This window comes from Nuphar pumila, chromosome 5 (assembly GCF_984573655.1).
Source record: "Nuphar pumila chromosome 5, dmNupPumi1.hap1.1, whole genome shotgun sequence".
In the NCBI taxonomy this organism is placed as follows: domain Eukaryota; kingdom Viridiplantae; phylum Streptophyta; class Magnoliopsida; order Nymphaeales; family Nymphaeaceae; genus Nuphar; species Nuphar pumila.
In genome coordinates this window covers 111690338-111711569 of record NC_143253.1, presented here as the reverse complement: position 1 = coordinate 111711569, position 21232 = coordinate 111690338, and the positions used below count along the sequence as shown (strand labels likewise).

Below are 21232 nucleotides of genomic sequence, written 5' to 3'. Positions count from 1 at the left end.
GTTCTGAATGTCTTAAGCCTGAATCCAATTCAAAGCCCACCAGCTTATGGGGATCTTGTTTAGAATCCAAATCAGCAAAAAGATGCAGTTGAATACTATGGATGGTTCAGGAAGAACGTTATGGGTTTTTATATGCAGATGAGATAAATTTCAATAATTTTTTTTTTAATTTTTAGTTATTTTAATTTCTTATTAATTTCTGATTTTTTGAGTTTTTCCTAAATATACAATAGCGATAATCTTAAGTTAATAATTTTCCCATAAATCGGACCCTCCGGTTTACATCAGCATCCTAGAAACTAAATTTTCTTATGTTTCTTTTATCATCATCACTTCACCTGTAGATTACGAAACACAACAGTGGCAGCAACAAGGTTAGTATCATTATCAATATTATTATTATACAGAAATTGGAAGTTACAAAACTAGATCAAATCATGATGAAAGGTGAAAGCATAAAATACAAAAGCTCAAAAAGAAAAAAGAACAAAGAGTAGGATAAGGCCGTCTTATTCCAAAAAGGTGCATTGTTCACGTGAAGAGAAAGATGAGCAACAGAAGGCCAGGAAGATAATAGAGTTACAAACATTATAAAATGGGTGTACAAGTTTGATCCTCCATCATCCAGCTTCCCATTCAACTCCCTCAATCATCGTCTGAAGCTTGAAATACTAACCACCAAATATACATTATCTGACAAGGAGGCTCACGGAGGAGAGGCAACAGGAAATTACTCACAGCACAAGGCCAACGATCTTACAATTGTTCACTGTCGCCATTTGACATTCTCTTGTTTTCCCGCGAACTCGATCCCCACTCCATGGCCTCAACAATTGCTCATTGCTACTCGCTGTCACTTCCGTCATCATCATATCTCTGCACTTGTTGAGCAGGAGGCGGAGAAGGCAGAATATCATTACTACCAAATCCACCAGTTGGCAGCCCAAGAAAACTAAGGGCAGCGACCACATCAGTGATAAAAGGCCGAGTCGAAGCTTCTTCTTGGAGGCACATCGCAGCAACTGCAACTGCTTGATTTAAATCTTTCACTGGGTACTTCCCTTCAAGCTTTGGATCAGCCAACTCGGTGAATCTCTTTTGGTCCCGGAAAATCGGTTGTGCCTATATGATGAAGTGACAGAACCCATGAGCATCTTAATGGCTCTTTCCAAGTAAAACCAATGAGATTGAATGGACTGTCCTAAATAAGCAGGTAAATGTAAAAGCAGTACAAATGCTTGAAAAACTCAACAGAAAAGATCATGAGTGATCTACGTAGAAATTTCATGATGAGATTCATGTTTAGAGAGAGCCAAGGAACACAATTACACAATACATGAAAGAGACCTTTAGCCATGAGAAGAGAGAATAATCAGAAAGAAAAAAAGTATACTTGTGTGAGCTATGAGGCAGATGAGTATCTTTTTTGCTGCACCAAAATTAAGATTTGCCTTATCAAATCCTTAATAGAACACAGAAAAAACTTAACACACAACAAATGCACACATGCAGGGGCACACACACACAGACAAGTATGCTCTGTAATTGCACCCAAACCTACTAGAAGATGCATGTTCAGTTGAGAGTGCATACCCAAGCAACCAAATTCTGTTCATCTCCATGCCTGGTAGTATCAACAGCCCTTCTTCCTGAAATGAGCTCCAACAGAACAACTCCAAAACTGTAGACATCAGACTTGACCGTTAGCTGACCGGTTCTAGCATATTCTGGTGCACAGTATCCGTAAGTCCCCATTACTCGTGAAGATACATGTGGCTTATCCCCACAAGGACCAAGCTTAGCAAGTCCAAAGTCAGATAGTTTAGGGTTGAACTCTTTGTCCAGCAAAATATTAGAGGATTTCAGATCCCGATAGATAACAGGTGGATTGGCTTCGTCATGCAAGTATGCCAATCCTTGAGCAGATCCAGTGGCTATTTTCATTCTGGTAGACCACTCTAAAGGCTCTTGATCAGGTTCCACATCTGCGACATCACGCAGTTGCTACATGTTAGATATCTCCAGAATGCACTTCATGAGAAGAAAGTTTCTATCATAATAGTATTTTCAGAACAGAAAATTGGCAAGTCAATAAAAATCTTAAGCATTGATAAAATAAGATAAATTACAGGATCCCCTAAGCAAACACTTGGTAACATTTATTACTTCTAGAAAACATTGCCAGCCCAATAACTCTCCCAATATGCTCCTTTTCCCAACAAAGAAAAATGATGGGGGATCTTTGTTCTCTATAACAAAAGCATACCATCATTAGCATAGAAAGACCATGGTTGTGTTATTGATCTGATGGTTTCTAGTTATGCCAAGCAGCATAAAGATATTAAATTTATACAAATACGAATTCAAACAATTATTTGAAGCCATACATGAAATCTATGCTATCTCGACAGTCTACCAGTCAGCACTGCCTGACACCCATCCACATGGATCACAACATCCATGCTCCTTGGAGACTTCTGGACTCTACCTGGTTATTGGTTCATGAACATGCAAACATTGGACACACCAAATAGGTGTCCAACGTTTATTAGACACCAACTTTGGGCTATAGGGTTCAGTACGGGTCTAGGTCTAGGTCAAGGCCCCTGCTTCAGCACTACAGTGTTACATCTCTGCTTCGGTCTGCACAAACAGGGGGCGTAACTAGCATTTCTTGTGGTTCAATTAATCAAACAGAAAGACATGGATCAACTCATGAACCATCACTGTGAATTGCTAGGATGTATCTCTAATCAAATAAATAATAGAAGGAAAGCCTGTTCAGCTTTTCTGAGAAAAAAACATTTGGGTAAACAAGGAAACAATACCAAGTAGATGATCCTCTAGCGATCCGTTCGGCATGAACTCATACACCAAAAGTCTTTGGTCACCATCTGCACAATATCCAATCAAGTTGACCAGATTTGGGTGGTGAAGGAGACTAAGCATCAACACCTCAACAAGGAACTCCTTGTGTCCTTGTAGACCATTCCTGTCAAGCTGCTTCACAGCCACAACCTGATCAAGTGAGCTGAAATCAGTTCTCAGTGACATTTAATAATCCATGACTAACTACAACATATAAAAGAGAAGAGGGAAGAGTCATATAAAAGTCACTACCTGGTCAGTTCCTTCAAGCTGCCCCTTGTAAACTCTTCCGAATCCCCCTTCACCTAACAAACACTCAGGTCGAAAATTATTTGTTGCAGCAGCTAATTCACGGAAAGTGAACGTCTGTGCTGCAATATTCCCATTAGCAACTTTGTTAGCAGCGTCCTTATTGCCTTCGGTCAAAGGCTTTTGCTTGGGCTTGCCTGCATCGAGTGATATATAAAACAATAAACTAAATTGCATGAAACAAGGAATATTGAGATAGTTTCCTAGAAAAATCAATCACAAAGTAAATGCAGTCCAACTTTAATGGCAAAAAAGCATAGCAAACATGGAACCATCATTCTCAAAGAAAGAAAATTCTAGGTTTATAAGTACTCGAAATAAGAATCTGGTACCCGTGGTGATAGTAAGGAGCTTCCTGTTTTTTTTTTTTCATATTTCTCTAGAGAAGTACAAAACAACTCCTCATAGTAGGAATTCCATTCCTCATTTGAAATGTATATTCTTAAGGAACTAGTCCTATTTTCATTTTCTCTGTCTTCATCGCTTCGGCGAGGGTTCCTCGTCATAAAAAATATATATTATAGACTTCTTTTCAAACTCAACAAATAGGTCACCAAGCCCATTTCTACTTTTTCCCATAAATAACAAGTTCTACTAATAAAAGTTGCGTTACGCAATTTAGGATAATGCTTTGTGAACGCAAATCCCTACATAAGGACTTTGTGTTCACCGAAATCTGTAGTTCACTCAGAAAGATAAAAACAAAAAATTACCCACATTCTTCTGTCAAGAAAAAACAAAAACAAAGAAACAAAAAAAGAATGTCCTACCACAAAAGTAAGAACCAAAGGACAAAATGACATACCAGATTGTGACGACATCTGAGATACAGACGATTCTTCAATCTCAAGATCGGCCTTCGCTGCCTTCGAGAAACAAGGAAAACAGCTCATTTCTGCAGCTCCCTATTCCAAATTCTCCTCTCCCACAATCCCAAACACCAAAAAAAATTCCAATGAAGCAGCCAAAAATCTGGACTACCCAACAACCAATCTTCCCAAATCAAACAGATTTTCAGTCTAAATCAAACCAAACAGAATTTGTAGCCCAGGCGGCCCTTTCTCCTTTGCTCTCCTCTCTCACACTTGGGGTCTTGGTTTAGGATAGAAGCTGGGCAAAAAATCAAGACCCCAAGTGTTCCAGAGCTAGAAAGGAACCAAAAGGGGCCACACGTCTAGGGAGGCAAGATAAAAAAAAAAATAGGAAGAAAGGTGATCAGAGGAAGAGGAAGGAAGGGGGTCGACTGGGAATAGAGAGGGTAAGGTGGACATTTGAAAGGTGGAAAATAAAAGAAGACTTAAGGCCAAATTTAGGGAGAGAAGGTATGGAGGATCCTTGGAGTTCCAGGCTATGAGGGAGAATAAGCAGTTGAAGGGGCTCGCTAAATTTAGCGGGAGAAATCAAACAGGTTTGACCGGGACAAGCAAAGGTGAGGAAAACGGATTGGGATCCTACTACACATGATGGCACAACGTCATACTCCCCTCCTGGCTGTTCACGTCAATGAGTACTGACCGACCAGGCTCTCTCTTTCTCTCTCTCTCTAACAATGCATGATAGTTGTGACTGAGCCATGATACTTTGCGGTGATAAATACTCTAGTTTTTTTTTAATTTATAACCCGAAGACACTGCACTAGGCACGAAGACCTGATCGGGCTGGCTCATCCTGCCATACCGACGGTTATCGGGCCCTTTGCATAAAACTCCGAGGCTAGGACCCCTGACCCGGGACCTCTGCTAATCATTGGCTTGATCATAGGGGTGTCACCCATGAAAATCAAACCTGCAGCTCATCCAGCAGCCAAGGCCCCACCCCACTACGCTAACCCCCTTGGGGCAAAATAAATTTTCTAGTTTGCATGAATTTAACCATCAAATGCATCAATGCTAGATCTAACCGTGTAAGGTATTTTGTATGATTTATTTAACCAACAAGATTTAACAGTGTAAATGTGTTTAACATGTTTATATTTAGAGGTTTATCTTGTATAATATGCTACAGATTGGATCTCTGAAATAGTGAAAACATTGATCGCTTATAATTCAATAAGATAAAAATGGTTTGAAAATGATATAGAACATGTTGGAGTTAATTTTGAGACATGAAAACAATAAATAGAATATTCTAAACATGATGTCATATATATATAGTAGAGGGTAGCTGCTTGCCCCCATTTTGTCCTGCTACAAGTGAATGGGGGGGTTTTCCGGTTATTTTTTGCATGTCTGACTATATATAATTGTCTGCCACTTTTCTTGCCCGCTAGCACCAGTAGGCTTTTTAAGGGTTTTTGCTTCATGTTTTTCTTAAATCTGACTATAAAAATGTCTTCTGGATGCTTGATTTTATAAGAATCAACTCTTGGGTTGTCTAATTAGGCTACATAGGTAGGTTTTTATAAGATTTAAAATTCAATAATCTAAAATTTTCATAAATATTCAAGGCTTAAAAATCATGTTTTTTATTTTAAAAACATTATCTAAGTGTCGATTCCTAGTAAATTGATCATGTTGAACACATTTGCAAGGTCAAATTTGTGAAAACAGCCCAAAAATGCTTGTTTGCTCGCGGTAAAGTACCAATTCCTATATGCAAATAAGTTTTTATAAGGTTTAAAATTTGATGGTTTAAGATTTTCATAAAATAGTCAAATCTTAAAAAATCATGTTTTTATGGAAAAAACATTATCTAAGTATCTTTTCCTAGTAAATTGACCATGTGGAACACATTTGTACTGTTAGATTTAAGGAAAACATAGAAAAAACACTTCAAAACCCAGTTAGCTAGAAAAGTGGTTTAATCAGCTACCATCTTCTCGTTGTATATATATATATATATATAACGAGAAGATGGTAGCTGACTAAACCACTTTTCTAGCTAACTGGGTTTCCTATATATATATATATAGGAAAATGAAAATATACCCAGAAGAAAACCTCCAAAACCTACCCACTAAGAGATATTTATTGGACTTTCAATGTTTTTTCAAAAATATATGCAATCTATGTAGTGGAGACTATATATGGGGTTTAAGGACACCCAAGGCGGAAGCCAGAATATCATCTTGAGCCCGGATAAAGTGATGTGGCTTAAAAAACAGTGAGATGTAAATCATAATAAATCTAGCCATATTGGTATGGAGCAGGGGCGTCAACAGGTTGGGTTGGGTTCGGACCTAGGTGGAACTAGACTTGGACCAGATTTTTTGGTATGATATCGGGTCCGAACTTGGGTCTAATCAGGTCTATTATAAGAGAAATCATACATGGACCTGATAAGAACTACATGAACCAAACTCAGACCATACCCTGTAAAATAATATTTTTTATCATTTTTACATGGGAAAATTGTGGGTCTTAATTGGAACGCGGGTCGGGCCCGGGTCTGGTATAAAATTTCACAAACTATATTTGGGTCCATGTATTAAACAAACATTTGGGTTTGGACTCAGGTCTTAATCGGGTCTTTTTATTTGTCACCATACCCGAACCCTATAGGGTTTGATATGGGTAAGTCCAACCCATTGACACCCTTACTCTAGAGTGATAGAATCAATAATACGATGAGGAAACCATGGTTTTGTCCAGAACTTTGCTTGTGCCCCATTACCAATATGCCATCGCACATTAAATGCAATGCAACTCCATTACCAATATGCCATCACCACATACCCTTTCTTTTAAGGTACTTACATCGCATAAATCGTCCCTATCGTGACTTAGAGTTGATGCACTGTATTCCTAGATAAGCAAGATTCGCTTGATTGACATCTTTGATTTTTTGGATTCCTGTTCCTCCTAATTTTGGATGATAAAGTTGGTTCCATTTGATAAGATGCGACTTTGGCAGAGGGCTCACAACAGACCAGTGAAAGTTGCTTAACAGTCTTTCTAGCCTTTTTATTGTAACAACCCCAAATTCAATCCCGAAAATACATGATTTTTTTTTAAATGATATTTTATCTATGGTACTGTGTTAACTGAATTAAGCTCTAAGAGGCAGCCTGCGCATGCACCAATATTTAATAACACCTTAGAATAGAGTTCAAGACAAGACATTCAGTTGACTCCAACTATACCAAGCACTAGATAGTCCATCTGAGTGCAAGCGCGGGCGTATATTAGTCTTCTAGTACTAAGGCCAGTACAGAATTACCAAGGTCAAGATTTTTTTGTCAAAATTTTATATTATTATTTTATTTTATTTTAAATGCAAAATAAAACCCAAGGATCTGGGGTTTATCACAGATTCATTTTTTCTACAGTAACCATTCATAACAAACCATATTAAAATGAAATAATTTCAAACCATAATCAAACTTAATAAAGTTTTATAGTTAAGTTCACAAGTGTAAATCTATATCAATCCCAAACATGTAGAAACTAGCCACTAATTCATAAACATCATCACTCTCAGCAAGCTAGTTTCACCATCACACTTCTCAGTTAGGCCTAAGCTTCATCATTTGAAAATATTAAATAATGGGAGAGAACTCACAATTCCCGTATGAAATCTTACATTATACGTAGTAAAGAGTAAAACATAAATCATCCAAGCAAATATTTTATAAATAATTAAGCATAATAATTCAGACATAATAGTTCAAATATGCTTGCACACAAACACATTCAATATAATCACATAACACAGAAATCAATATAGGTATAATGCAAGTATAAAATTATATAGGATGCATGAATCAATGGCAATACATGAAAAAATTTCATCTCTTTCTTAAAAAATTTTGTTGAATGCTTGTAAATGATTAATGTCAAACAATTTGAGTTAATTATCATTTTGATCAAGACCCGTAGGTACCAGACAAGTCAATTCTTGAGGTTCACGGTAATACCCAGTTGTATCTTAATTATATACAATTGTATTTTATTATTAATTGGGCACTACACATGTTTCTCGACAGACATTTGGGGAACACATCACCCTAGGACAGAACATATGAGGAACACATCTGTAAACACCCCAAATTTTCACTCACCTCCCCGACATTTCCACCAAACATCATCATCCAGCCTTTTTGAAATCGCCGAATGGAAAAATGGTCATTTTCTGAGCCCGGACCTTGCAAAAGTCTAAATTTCATTTGCAACTCTCGAAATTCCTCTATTTTTAGCTCAGATGTTCAAAATTTTGTTCCTGACAGAAGACAGAAATCTCCAAGTCTTGGTTCAAGATTATATTGCATAAGACATGACATTGCATATCATTGCATGAGCATTTCATATCACTGCACTGCGCAGCATGTCATTTCGAGGTCCAGAACTCTTGATTTCAAAATTTTCAATCCAGATTAGAATTTTAACTCTTTTCAAAATTGATTTCAAAACCCTGGGTCTTCAAAATTATCAATTCTTCCCATTTTACCCCTAGGGCTCTGAATTTCAAAATATTTCCTCAAGAAAACAATCTAGATAATTTTCAATACAATTCAACTCAGATTTTGCCTTTTTTCAAACAATTTCAAATATCTTCCTTTTACAAAATCGCTCTATAGGGGCCAACTCTTTCCAAAATTTCCTGTTTTACCAATTAGTCCAGATTTTATGAAAATTCCAAAAAGAGGCTTATTGTCTTGTCTTTATTTCAATAAAGAAGCAATGTGGGACCCACACTAAGGTGGTGTCACATAGGTTTTTTTTTTTGAAAATTTGAATTTTGAAAAACCCAAAAATATAGGAGCCTTGTCCCCTGGATTGGCGCCACTTGTCCTTTCTCTCTCCTCCCATTTACCGACCATGTGTCAGCATAGGGTTCACCTAGAGTTGGCGCCACATGTCACCTTCTCTCTTCTGCCATCCTTTGACACGTGTCAGTGTGGAGCCACCTTAAGATGCTGCCACATGTCATTAGATATCCTCTTCATTTTATGCCACGTGTCAATGTCTACCATCTTCACCCTGTGCCATGTGTCATTCCAAGGTCACCATGAGATGCCACGTATCATGTGTTGTCCTGTTCAGAAAAAGTAGAACTTGTCTCCCCTGAGGTGGCACCATTTGAATTATGTCTCCTGCAAGTGACACATGTCACTCTCTTCTTTCCTCAGGAAAAGCAAGCGACACATGTCAATCTCTGCTCCTTTCAGAAAAAGCAGAGGACACATGTCTCCCTCCTATTTTTCTCAGAAAAGTAGATGGCACATGTCATCTCCAGCTTCCTTTAGAAAAAGTAGAAGACACATGTCACTCCCTGCTTTTCTCAGAAAAAGCAAGTGACACATGTCACCCTCTGCTCTTCTCAGAAAAAGCAAGGGACATGTGTCTCTCTCTACTTTCTTCAGAAAAAGCAAGTGACACATGTCACTTTCTGCCTCCTTCAGAGAAAGCTAGAATTCAAATATTCAAACTCCAGGCTGAGGTGGCGCAAATCCTGAACTTCACCTTTTATATTTTGTGTGAGATGGTGCCACGTGTCCCTTTCCCTCCTTTTCCTCCCTCTTGCCACATGGCATTGTAGGAGCCACCCTGAGGTGGCGCCACATGTCCATCCTTCATTCCTCTAGAGCCAACCTCCATTTGAAATTCAAATTCTTCTTTGAGGTGGTGCCATTTGAGAAGGCCTCTCCAGACAGCTGACACTTGTCCGCCACATGTCCAGATCTCCTTTCATCAGAAAAAGTAGAATTCAAACTCCTCTGAGGTGGCACCTTCTGAGCCCACTGCTTTGTTCTTCTGACATGTGTCAAACACTTTTGAGGTGGCGCCAATCCAAAGCCCCACTTGGCTTCCTCTCTTTTATTTAATATATTTTTTTAATAAAAATAGCCCCATGAGGTGGCGCCACCTGAGGGCTCCCTGCAAAAGCCAAATTCGAATTTCAAACCCCCAGATAGCACCCCCTGAGATGGCGCCACATGGAGTGCTCAGATTGAGCCTGTTTGAAATTCAATTTTTTTCAGAAAATCTATAAAAACAAGGCTCCACGCCCAGCATAGAGAGACCATTTTTTTTTGCTCTTGTGAACTTGGAAATTTGACCTAGCCTTCCTGAAAATCCGATTTTTGCACTTTGGAATTCATGCCCCCTTTGGCTCGGTGAAGAAGGCACGGTGAATCGATCTTGGTGAATCATTCGAAGCCCAGAGCAAAGGACGAACAAAGCTCGTGATAGTTGTCCCTCTCAAGAGCTTCAACGCTGCCTAACGAAGCAAGGTGCACCTCGTTTCCTCTTCATTTGATCTCATAATTCGATTCGGGAGTCGTTTGAAGAAAGACCTCATCCGAGAGATGGATTGAGCTATTCTCATAAAACGACATATATAAAAATACATGATTATGATTCCTTGATGATTTTTAACATTCATGCATTTATCTAGATTTAATTTACATTTTATTTCATCAGTTTAGCACGTTTCATGAATTAATTAGGATTAATTTAGCATTTTTTCAATTCTGCTCATTTTCAGTAGTTCTCTGTTTTTGTCAGTCAGTCCACACGTCATTTCATGCATTTATTTTTTATTACAAATCCCAAAAAAATCACGGAATTCGCCCTTAGGTGTCCCTAGAATTGTGCCAAAAATTCGGAGGCATTTGAATTTTTTTACTGCGGTAAACATTCAAAATGGAAAGTCGGGTTTTGTTACCCGGGATGCGTTTTGAAAATCATTTGCTGACTTGTCAAATCGAGATCTCCCTCATGGGAGATCCGATTTTCAATACGAAAGATGTTCTGAACTTGAGAGAATGTCTAGCTTTTAACCGGATTTTCTCATATTTTTATGATTTTTTTTTTATGTCTGAAAAAAATCCGAGAGATCGGGACACGTGTCAGAGCCTGATTTGGGCCTTTGAGATTTTGGATCGACTTAGGGCTATGGTTTCCCTTTCTGTGTTGCTCCAAATCCAAAACTGTAAAAAATGAAAGTTATGTCCGAGATGTTCTCTGTTTGCATATGGAATATTGTGATTTTTAGAATAGTTTTGATACCTGTTTCAGATTTTTTTTTTCAGTCTTTTGTTTTGCTATATTTGTCTGTTCTATAAATTTAGGAATGAAAAGTTATATTTTTACCTATGTCTCTGTTGATCAAATGCCGAAGTCATGAACATGAAAGTTGTTCATGTAAATGTCGTGAGTAGCTCTGATTAATTTCATAAATTTTCATGGCTTTTTTATATTTTTTTAGCATTTTACATCAGATTAGGGTGATTTCTACCTCTGTCAGAACTAAATCCCTGTTGCCGAACTCACCATGGCTCAAATCCCGAGGCTGTAAAAACCAAAAATGTTTCATTTCTGGTCCTTTAGCAGTCAGAAAAATATCAGAAGTTTTCATGGTGTAAATCTTGCATTATCATGTTAAGCAGTGCATTTGGTTCGGATCCATAGGCAAAATCCACCATTTTAGGACTTTCTTTAAATTTTAGCATTTAAATCATATCATTTCGTGATTTTTAGCATTTTAGGCTGTTTATCAGAGTAATTATATACTTCATACCGAATTTGGTGCAATTTGGAATTCATTTGAGGTTCGGATTAGTCATAATACCAAAACAGGGTCCCGCAGGACCCGGATCCAAGTGAAAAACAAGCGAAATTCGTTATTTTGGATAAATTGCAAAATGTCAAATTCTGATTTTGCAGTCCTAATGTGTTTAGAAGCATGTCATACTGCATTTCATCATCATTTGATTCAATTTGAATTTCAAAATCTCAATTTTACCAAGTTTTCCTTCAAAAAAACCTGATTTTAAAGGTATAACTTTAATATTAGGGGTATTTTGGGCATTTTGACCCCAATTCCGAATTTCAAACTATTTTTCACCGAATTTTCTGCATTTACACCATTTCAAATATCAAGGAAGCATGAGATTAGGGTTTATATCCAATTAAATCCAATAATTTCAGAATATTATTGGAAAATCTTAGAAAAACCCACATATTTGAGCTAACCTTATTTCAAGTTTGGCAGGAACATTCAAAATAAGGCGCTGAAGTCTGCAAATTTCATTTTATTTTATTTATTTAGTGATGTAATAATGTAAATTTTGGAATAAGAGATTTAATTTTCTGCTTAGACTAGGATGCAAATCATATAGTTTAAATTTATGCAATATCCTGCTTATATGATTCATACATTGTTATTTCAAAAGCACTATGGATGTTCACGAATGATACGTGCACCAACTCTTAGGGAGTTGATGAACTCGGTGGAATCCATATTTACGGCCCTAGTCGGAATATGGACGAGACCCAGATCCATCATCTTTCTACTAATCACATTGAGCCTACACTCTTAGGCTATCTTAAAAATGCACATCATATTTCTAATATTTTCAAAGTATTGTGCATTAAATCAACTAAACTCTGAACATATTCATATCCACAGTCAGAATATGTGAAGGATTTATCTTGACTTAATGCACATTTTTCCAACAAATTTCTTAGAAAATCTTTCAAAGTGCATTCATACACTCATATCATTTGCATCATGAAAACACTGTTTTTCCCATGATTTCCTTAAGAAAGTTTCATTCTCAAGAAATCAATTTCTCAAGAAACTCTGAGAAATTTTCAAAATCAGTTTTCCCAAGTCAAGTTTTCATAGTTTTCCATGGAAACTAGTTTCTCAAGAGACTTCTAAAATTTCCAAAGGTGGATGTCCAAAATCCAAGTTTCCTTCATTTTTCCTTGAAAATGTTATTTTCTTAAGGTTTTCAAAAAGAGTTTTCCAATCTTCCTCAAAGATCAAAATCGATTTCCAAGTATTTCAAGGGTAAGATTCCCAGGATTTCAATTTCCCAAGTTTCAGTTTTTCTTCTCCAATGAGTTTCCCTATAAAATTTCCATCATTTTCTTAAGAAAATTCTAAAAGTCCGAATCTTCCTGAGAAGTGTTTCCCTTTTCAAATATTCACCTTTTTCTCAAGAATCACTTCTATTTTCCCAGGATTTTCAACCATTCATGATTTTCCCAAGTCTTTATGAACTTTCTCATGATTTCAAAAACCCTTTTTCATCTGAGTTTTCTGAGAAATTGATTTTCATCTTTTTCCTGAGAGATTTTTTTCAACTCCAAATACTTTCTAAGCATACATCATGTTTTCTCAAGCTGCATTTTCCAAAATCTCATAGCACATGCCTGAATTCTCTGTGCATTTAAGATAGAACACAATTTCGATGATTTAACTATGTCAAGCACAATTTTGGTCCTTGGTTCGATTACCCATGTTAAAGGCGGCAGGAACGGTCGAACCTCGTACTGACAGGTCGAGCCCCATCCCATGGATTTTCCCGTAATTTTCAAAACGGAGGCGAGTATTTCAAAAACATTTTCTAAAATCCGGTCAAGTTTGAAGCGCGAATGCGTTTCCCTCTCTCTCTTCCGCAAGGAAGGGAAGACGGGGAAAAATTTTGCGACGATTACAACATCACTCGGATACTGGGACGGAAATGGGCATACATAGCTTACTGCCACTTTCTAAGTATAGCAATACTTAACAGCTGGAGCCAAACATCACCACCCTCAGGCAAAGTGGGAGAAAGTTTTCTACAACTATAGCTCGAAACATGAATATCAATATGAGGTTCTCGAGAAAAATAATGCACACAGTGTTTGGTATCTCAAAGTCCCCAGCGACTTGCAAAATTCAAGGATCCTACTACACAAGCAAGGCAACCAATGACTCAATACATTATTCAAGTCTCTTTTAACTTTTTAAATTGACACATGTTTTTCTCTCAAGAACTAATATGGACTCACAACATCAAGAGCATGCACCTTACCATGCGTTAAACAATGTATCATTATGTGATATCAAGTGTCATCAATCATATGCATTATATCACAACATAAATAATGCATGTACAAGATTATTACATTCATATGCATAAGCAAACTATGTTTCACTGGTCCACTTTCGAAACTAGGACACTGAAATTACAAGAGTTTCAACTCAGAACTGTAGGGATAAAATTTTATCAATCAATATAAGTTTTGTCTTAGTTAGATTACATCAAAAAAAATTAACAATAGATGTACGAATGTGTTAGCTAAATATAGCCGCAACCTTGCCTTATTTAGAGTTCGGAGCAAGGAGAAATAATTATTTTACCAAAACTGGTTTTTCTGCTTCTTAACTGACCTGTCCAGTTCAGTCCCTTCGAACAAGCATCAATTCAGTAACTTTATTGAATAAGAAAATTTTTATAAAAATTATTACAGATAGATAGATATGTCTAAAACAATCTTTTAAAGATATCAAGTCCAAACTTCATCCAAGCTATGAATTAAAATTCATGAATTGCAACCTTTTTAGGTTCTTGGACAGACTGTACTTCAAAAAATTTCAGGTTTCGGAGTCAATGTCTGTGCATTAAATTTTTATTAAAAGTTTTTTAATATGTACACTAATACACATAAAATTTGAATCCATAACCATGAAACAAATTAAGAGAAATAAAATTAACACGACAGTACAGTCGGGTGCAAAAATTTTGTGAGGACAAAAATTGTCTTCCAAGTTTCGGAAGTCGTATTTTCTCATCTAGAACCCGAACGTACCCAATTTTTTTTCTAGGGCTTCCTCTATGAGACTAGAACGTTCTTTTAAAATTTAAGGTTTTTTTGTCAAACAATTTAATCACATGATAAAGTTCTTGAAAAGTGTTTAGGCCCATGAAAACCAGAACAATATGCTTTTCAATTAAACACATAATAAATCTTATAATTTTCATAATAAAATACAATAATATTGCATCTAACGATTTTTAATTAATCATAAGCATAACATACACATGTATATCAACATTGAAACATGCTGTAATCACACTCATAGATTAAAGTTCAATGTTTCTAAACACGAAAACACATTTTTTTTAAAAAAAGGTTTTTGAAAATTATTTCGGGATAACAAACACCTTCGAATAGATTTTTAATACAACAAACTATATTACATCTATGTATGAACATATCTAACATGATATAAATATCATATGTAGAATGAATATGCATTTAAACATCAAACTACATCGTACTAGCATCAAAAAATGAACTAAATCAAACTTACAATTAAAAATAAATAAAATAATAAAATTAGGGTTACATTAAATATAATAATAGGAACATGGTTCCATGCCTAATCAACCTATATCAAACCCTAAACATGTGTAATAAAAAATCCCATAACTGTGATGCGTAAACGAATAAAAAATCACAAAGAATGCATGAACACCTATAACACCAAAGAAAATCTGAAACAAGACCGTAGATCTCTCTTCCTCCTCACTTAGATGGTGTCCAAGGTCGATTTACGGACCTTGCATCAGTTCACCCACACAAAACAAAACAGAAAAATGGGTGTGATCGGCTCCTTCAGCTGGTCACCAAAAAAATGTACCTAAGCCTTCCTAGGAATGGCCGACCCTCTTTTCCCTTGCTTTCTCTCTTTTTCAATTTTTTTATCTACCATTCACCTCTTTCTTCCAAAAACATGAATAGTGTTTTTTGGAAGAGACACAACTTATATATAGTAGGTGGTTGGGCTTCTTACTTGGACTCTAACTAAATCCATATGACTCACCTAGGTTGACTAGTCAAGGTATAGTCTAGTCTAAGACTCTAATTAATTATTTAATTATATAAATTATGAAATCTTATATAGACTATGAACTCTGTCTAAAAAGTACAACATCCACTCCTTTGATCCAACGTGATACCCTAGTTTATTAATCAATTAAACATAATTAATTAATTAGTTATTAAAAATTATCATCAAATGCTAAGCATTACATTTTATGACAAGAGTGGAAAGCTTGAAAGATAGAATCCAATTAAGAGGAATGCTTGACAACATATGTTTGATGAAACATACCCTTATTGCATACGCCACCCATCTAATGTTTTCATTACCTTAGTAAGAAGTTCAGAACACCATTCAACTAGAGGTTTCTAGAGAAAAGCATCAACACAAGATATTTGAAAGGCAAGGTGCCTAGGCTCCACCCCAGCATAGATCGAAATTGTTCACCAGAGCTTTGGTCCACATTGAGAGGAATGAATAGAGACTTGGAATGATTGATTTTCATTTGTTGCTCAAACTCTACCAAAATATTCTTGAAATGGCCAATAGAGGAACTCTTAGCCTTACAAAAAAAATAAAGCATCGTCAGGCGAACATACAGGATGTGACAGGGTCCCGACATTGAGGAATAGCTTGTCTTTGAATGCAGTTGGCAATAATATCAGCTTGAATGCGATGATCAAGTTAATCCATGACCACAAGGAAGAGGTAATGAGAAAGTGGATCTCCTTGCCAAATTAAGTCCCCTAGAGCTAGAGAATTTTTCATTCAGGGATCCATTAAGAAGGACCACAAAATTCACTCTACTAGTAAGACAAACCATGATTTTTTTTTAATCCAAACCTGATGAAATCCTAAATGACGAAGATCATTTTCTAAGAATCACCAATTCACCTGGTGATAGGCTTTGGCCATGTTGAGTTTCGAACAAATAGAGAGAACACTATAATTAACAATAGAATCAATCATCTCATGGGCTAGTAAAATAGTCTCATAAATGGTACGACCCTGAAGAAAAGCTCCCTGGTTTTGAGAGATAATATGGGTGAGGATTGAACACATACGATTGACTATGATTTTATACAAGACATTACAAAGAGCATTACGCAAAACTCATTGAAGGACTTCGCATTCGAGAACTTAGGAATGAGTACAAGATGGGTGACATTGAGTCTACGAACAATTTGGCCTTTGACAAAAAAAGCCTTGGACAGCCTTAATGATATCATCACCCACAATATCTTAGAATGAATGATAGAAGCAAGTAGAGAATCCATAATTTCCGGTGTCCACATTCATCTGGAAAAGATCAACCTCTTGTCTAGACACAGGTTGGCAGAGAAGAAGCAAAGGTGACCTTGGAACCAGGAGCAAGGTTATGAAACATACCTCCACATTGTGGAACCTTGGATAGCACATCATGAAAATATGTCTTTCTCACACTTTGCATATGCTCAATAGAACGAAGGGTTTCTCCTTGGAAGTCCACAGATTGTATGGTATTGTGGACCTGAGTGGAAGTAGGAGTTGTTGGCATCACCCTGATGGAGCCATGATAGTCTAGATTTTTGTCTCCACTAAAGCTCCTCTCCACGATCAATTCTTGACCAAGATGGGGCTCACCTTCAAGAGTCATCGTGTCACCACTTTCCACATCAATGGCATTGGCCTCTATGTGTTCCCTTATGATATTCACTTTCTATTCAACATCCCCAACAAAGAACCAATTCCAAATTCAGAATTGGTGTTGAATCATGAAGTTTAAGCATCACACTCTCCATTGGACAACCACTTGGTTAGGAATGCCAACATCGCTCATTTTGCTTGCATTGGGGATGGATCAACCACATCTTGAAAAAACTAAATGGTTTGACACCAGAGGGGCATAAATGAAGGAAAGAGTAGAGAGGAGGAGAATGATCAAATATGGTACGGGGTAGGACCTTTAAGAAGTGATTCTATCCCATATTTTCAAGCCATGTCTGATTGATGAATCCTCAGTCCAGTTTACAAAAAAAGAGTTTAACACACTTTCTGGGGAGGGTGTTGTGTGTTCTCACCCGAAGACGCAATGTTTGCTACAATGTGTGTTCAGGAGTCTGAATGAACGCCACGTATATAAGCATGTGGGGCTCGTATTCTCGTGTCTGTCGACATCACTTAGCATCGGAGTCTGGTGCGATTGCAAAGACTTAAGTACCCTTTCCTGCTATTCTCGACATGAAAATGATGATTCAAGAAAATGACAAAAATGTCCTTTATTCAAAAAAAGGGAAATGATGGTAGAAAAGGACAAAAATGTCCTTCATCCAGAAAGTTGAGTATGCTGTTAACTCTTCAAAGTCCAAATGTTTCATTTTTGCCCTAAGCAGTAAACTTTTGCACCATTTGTTGTAACAGAAGCTCCCTTTGATGACTCAAACTTTGTCGTCGTCTGCTGCCACCGGAGTAGCAGCCTTTGTCGTCGTCTCGAGTCGAGGTTCCCGCCTTCTCGTTCCTGCCTTGTGTTACAAAATATTCCCAGGTTTGCGATCGACCGGTTCGATCATTGGTGGGCGTCATAGGGGCATTTGTCAGCCATCGCTTTTTACAGTCTTTTCTTCTTTTTCGTCGTTGTTAGGCATTATGGAAGAAAGCAATGATGCACAAACATTTCAACAAGTGCCATTAAGGTGTCGTGAGTAGATTTCCATGTCATCATGTTATCGTTGAAGAACGTATGTCATCGTGAGTGCCATTAAAGCATTGTTTTGTTATTGCAGGTGGATCTTGTCCTTTCGATGGTTGGAAACTTAATGATATTTGTAAGACGCTGGGACCTGTTGACAAGAATGCTTGTTTACATATGTGAGGAAGGGCATCTACCCCATCGAGTATCCTCTATTCACTCAGTATATGCAATGTATCGCAAATCATGGTTGTAGTAACATACTACCGATTTATTAGATATTATTTTGTTTGTTAATATCGATTTGTATGCTATTATGTTGAATTTTTTATCAATTTGTAATATATTTTGCGATATATATATCGATTTGTAAGATATTATGTGTTTTGTAGTATCAATTTGTAAGCTATTATACTGAATTATCGTATTGATTTGTAATATATTATGTGATATGTATATCGATTTGTAGGATATTATGTATTTTCTAGTATCGATTTATAAGATATTTGTAGAAAAAAATTTAAAACGTGTGCATGCAGAAATACATTGTTACACGCTTGCGGTAGCGAGTTTCGTATTCAAATCGCTGCTCATTTAGCGATTTTTATTGAAATTGCTTCACAGCATCGTAGATATAATTAAATCACTATCGTCAACACACATATACGACAAATTGTTTCTTTTATTGGCATGGTAATTAAAAACTCGATTCATAGTATAAGCAAATAACAAATCGATGTTGCTTTTATATTGTGATTCATTCAATTGTTTCTTTGACTTGCTTAACCTTATCGGTATCCGTTATTATATGCATCTTGAATAAATTGTAGTAAACGTATGCGCTTGCTAACGCAAATTGATATCTTGCTTATAACAGTGGTGAGCTTATCATATGGTTGTAATGAAGATGATCTATCTTAATCATTTGAAAGATATAGAGAAGTGAACATCTGTACTAATGACGCACCTGAAGAAGTGAACATGTGCACTAATAATGCACATGATAACAAGGGTCTAGGCATTGGATTCACTCTTGACTTGAATGTTCCAGCAAAAGAAATGCAATTCGATAATAAGGTAGATGTTCGTGATAGTACACTTGATAAAGGTGCAGGCAGTACACCTGACTTTGTTCTCGTAGAAGGAATGCAGTTTAATAATGACGATGCTGCATATAAATGTTACAATGATTATGCCTTAAAATTTGGCTTCAGTGTTACAAGGTATTCTTGGTCAAAAAATGCATAGAGTGTCGTGGTGAGAAAGACATATGTTTGTTCTAAGAAAGGTTGGAAGAAGTCAAGTGAAAATCCCACAAGGAGCATGCCAGAATCAAGATGTAGATGTCCAACGAGGATGGTGTTAAGAAGATTTTTGAATATGAAATATGTAATTCATACTTTAATCAGTGATCATAATCATGATTTATCTGCTTCATTTATGACTCCTATGTTAAGGTTATATTGTAAAGTAACTGAAGCGCATGTTGCAATTGCTGAAATAGCTGATAGCGCCGGCATTGCACCAAGAAAGACATATAATTTGTTTGCGCACATAGATGGTGGTTGTGAGAATGTGTCATTCACACCTATGGATCTAAGAAACCACTTGAGAAGCAAGAGGATAGATAACATGAAGAATGAAGAAATATGTTCTTTGGTTGATTACTTACAGAAGAAATCAAGCATTGACCCTGGTTTCTTTAGTGCAATGCAACTGGATGAAGATGGATATGTTGTGAATATGTTTTGGGCAGATTCAAAGTCAAGAGTAGATTATAAATGCTTCAATGATGTACTTATTTTTTATACGACAGTGCAGATTAATACTAAATAGTGGCCATTTGCGCAGTTTGTCAGAGTGAACCATCACTCACAGAGTTGTATATTAGGCGACGCTTTTTTGTATGACCTGACCAAGGAAAGTTTTAAGTGGTTGTTCAGAGTATTTACACAGGCAATTAATGGGAAGCAACATGAAGTTGTACTTACAGATGGTGATCACGCAATTGTAGTTGCAGTGTCTCATGTGTGGCCAAATGCACATCATTGCCTATGTTTGTGGCATATCTTTCAAAATGCAGCAAAGAACATAGGACGCATATTTAATTAGAAGACAGGGTTTGAAAAAAAGTTTATAAGATGTATACTTGAGAGTGTAGACTCGGTCACCTTTATGTCTTATTGAGAGGAAATGATTCAGATATACGACCTTGAAGATTGTGTGTAGTTACAAAATTTATATGCATAAAAAAGAAGTGGGCATTGGCATATGGAAGACAATACTTTTGTGCAGGTATGATAAGTACACAAAAAGTTGAATCGATGCATGTCATACTGAAGAAAACCCTGTATTCATGTTTAACAATGTTTCGCTTCATGGAACAATATGAATTATTTATAGACGGTCTTAGACAGAATGAGCTTGAACAAGATGTGAAATGCTTTAATACACGGCCTGTAACTTTGGACATGAAAAAATTGATGTGACCTGCAGATCTGTATACACTAACTGTATTTGAATTGATTAAGAAGGAGGTTATACATGTCATGAATTGCAACATAGGACACGTGCAAACCGAGAATATGCACAAATATCATATTTTATGGGAGGGCAAAGAGCATGAAAAAAGGCAAGAAGCATATGTCACGTATAATGTTGACAATGAAACAGTTGAATGTACATGAAAAATGTATGAATTCAATGGTATTTTATGTAGTCATGCATTAAAGGCACTTAATCAAGAGAAGATACAAGCAATACCTGAGTCATATTTAATGCCAAGATAGAGAAGATAAGCAAAGATTGAACTGCTGGATACAGATAATGTCAGTCAATCTGGTG

General features: G+C 36.6%; 1 protein-coding gene across 1 annotated transcript in view; it reads right to left on the bottom strand.

Moving 5' to 3' along the window:
* Positions 1-396: 396 nt before the first annotated feature.
* The window catches only part of LOC149838135 (putative serine/threonine-protein kinase PBL25), a 30621-nt gene continuing 9785 nt past the window's right edge, over positions 397-21232 (bottom strand). The window contains exons 3-7 of the mRNA XM_090008192.1: positions 17110-17419; positions 3121-3314; positions 2829-3018; positions 1594-1985; positions 397-1122 (exon numbers count right to left, since the gene is read on the bottom strand). Of these exons, the coding sequence (XP_089864318.1) occupies positions 844-1122; positions 1594-1985; positions 2829-3018; positions 3121-3314; positions 17110-17419 (1365 nt within the window). The 3' untranslated portion in view covers positions 397-843. The remainder of the gene's footprint in view (positions 1123-1593; positions 1986-2828; positions 3019-3120; positions 3315-17109; positions 17420-21232) is intronic.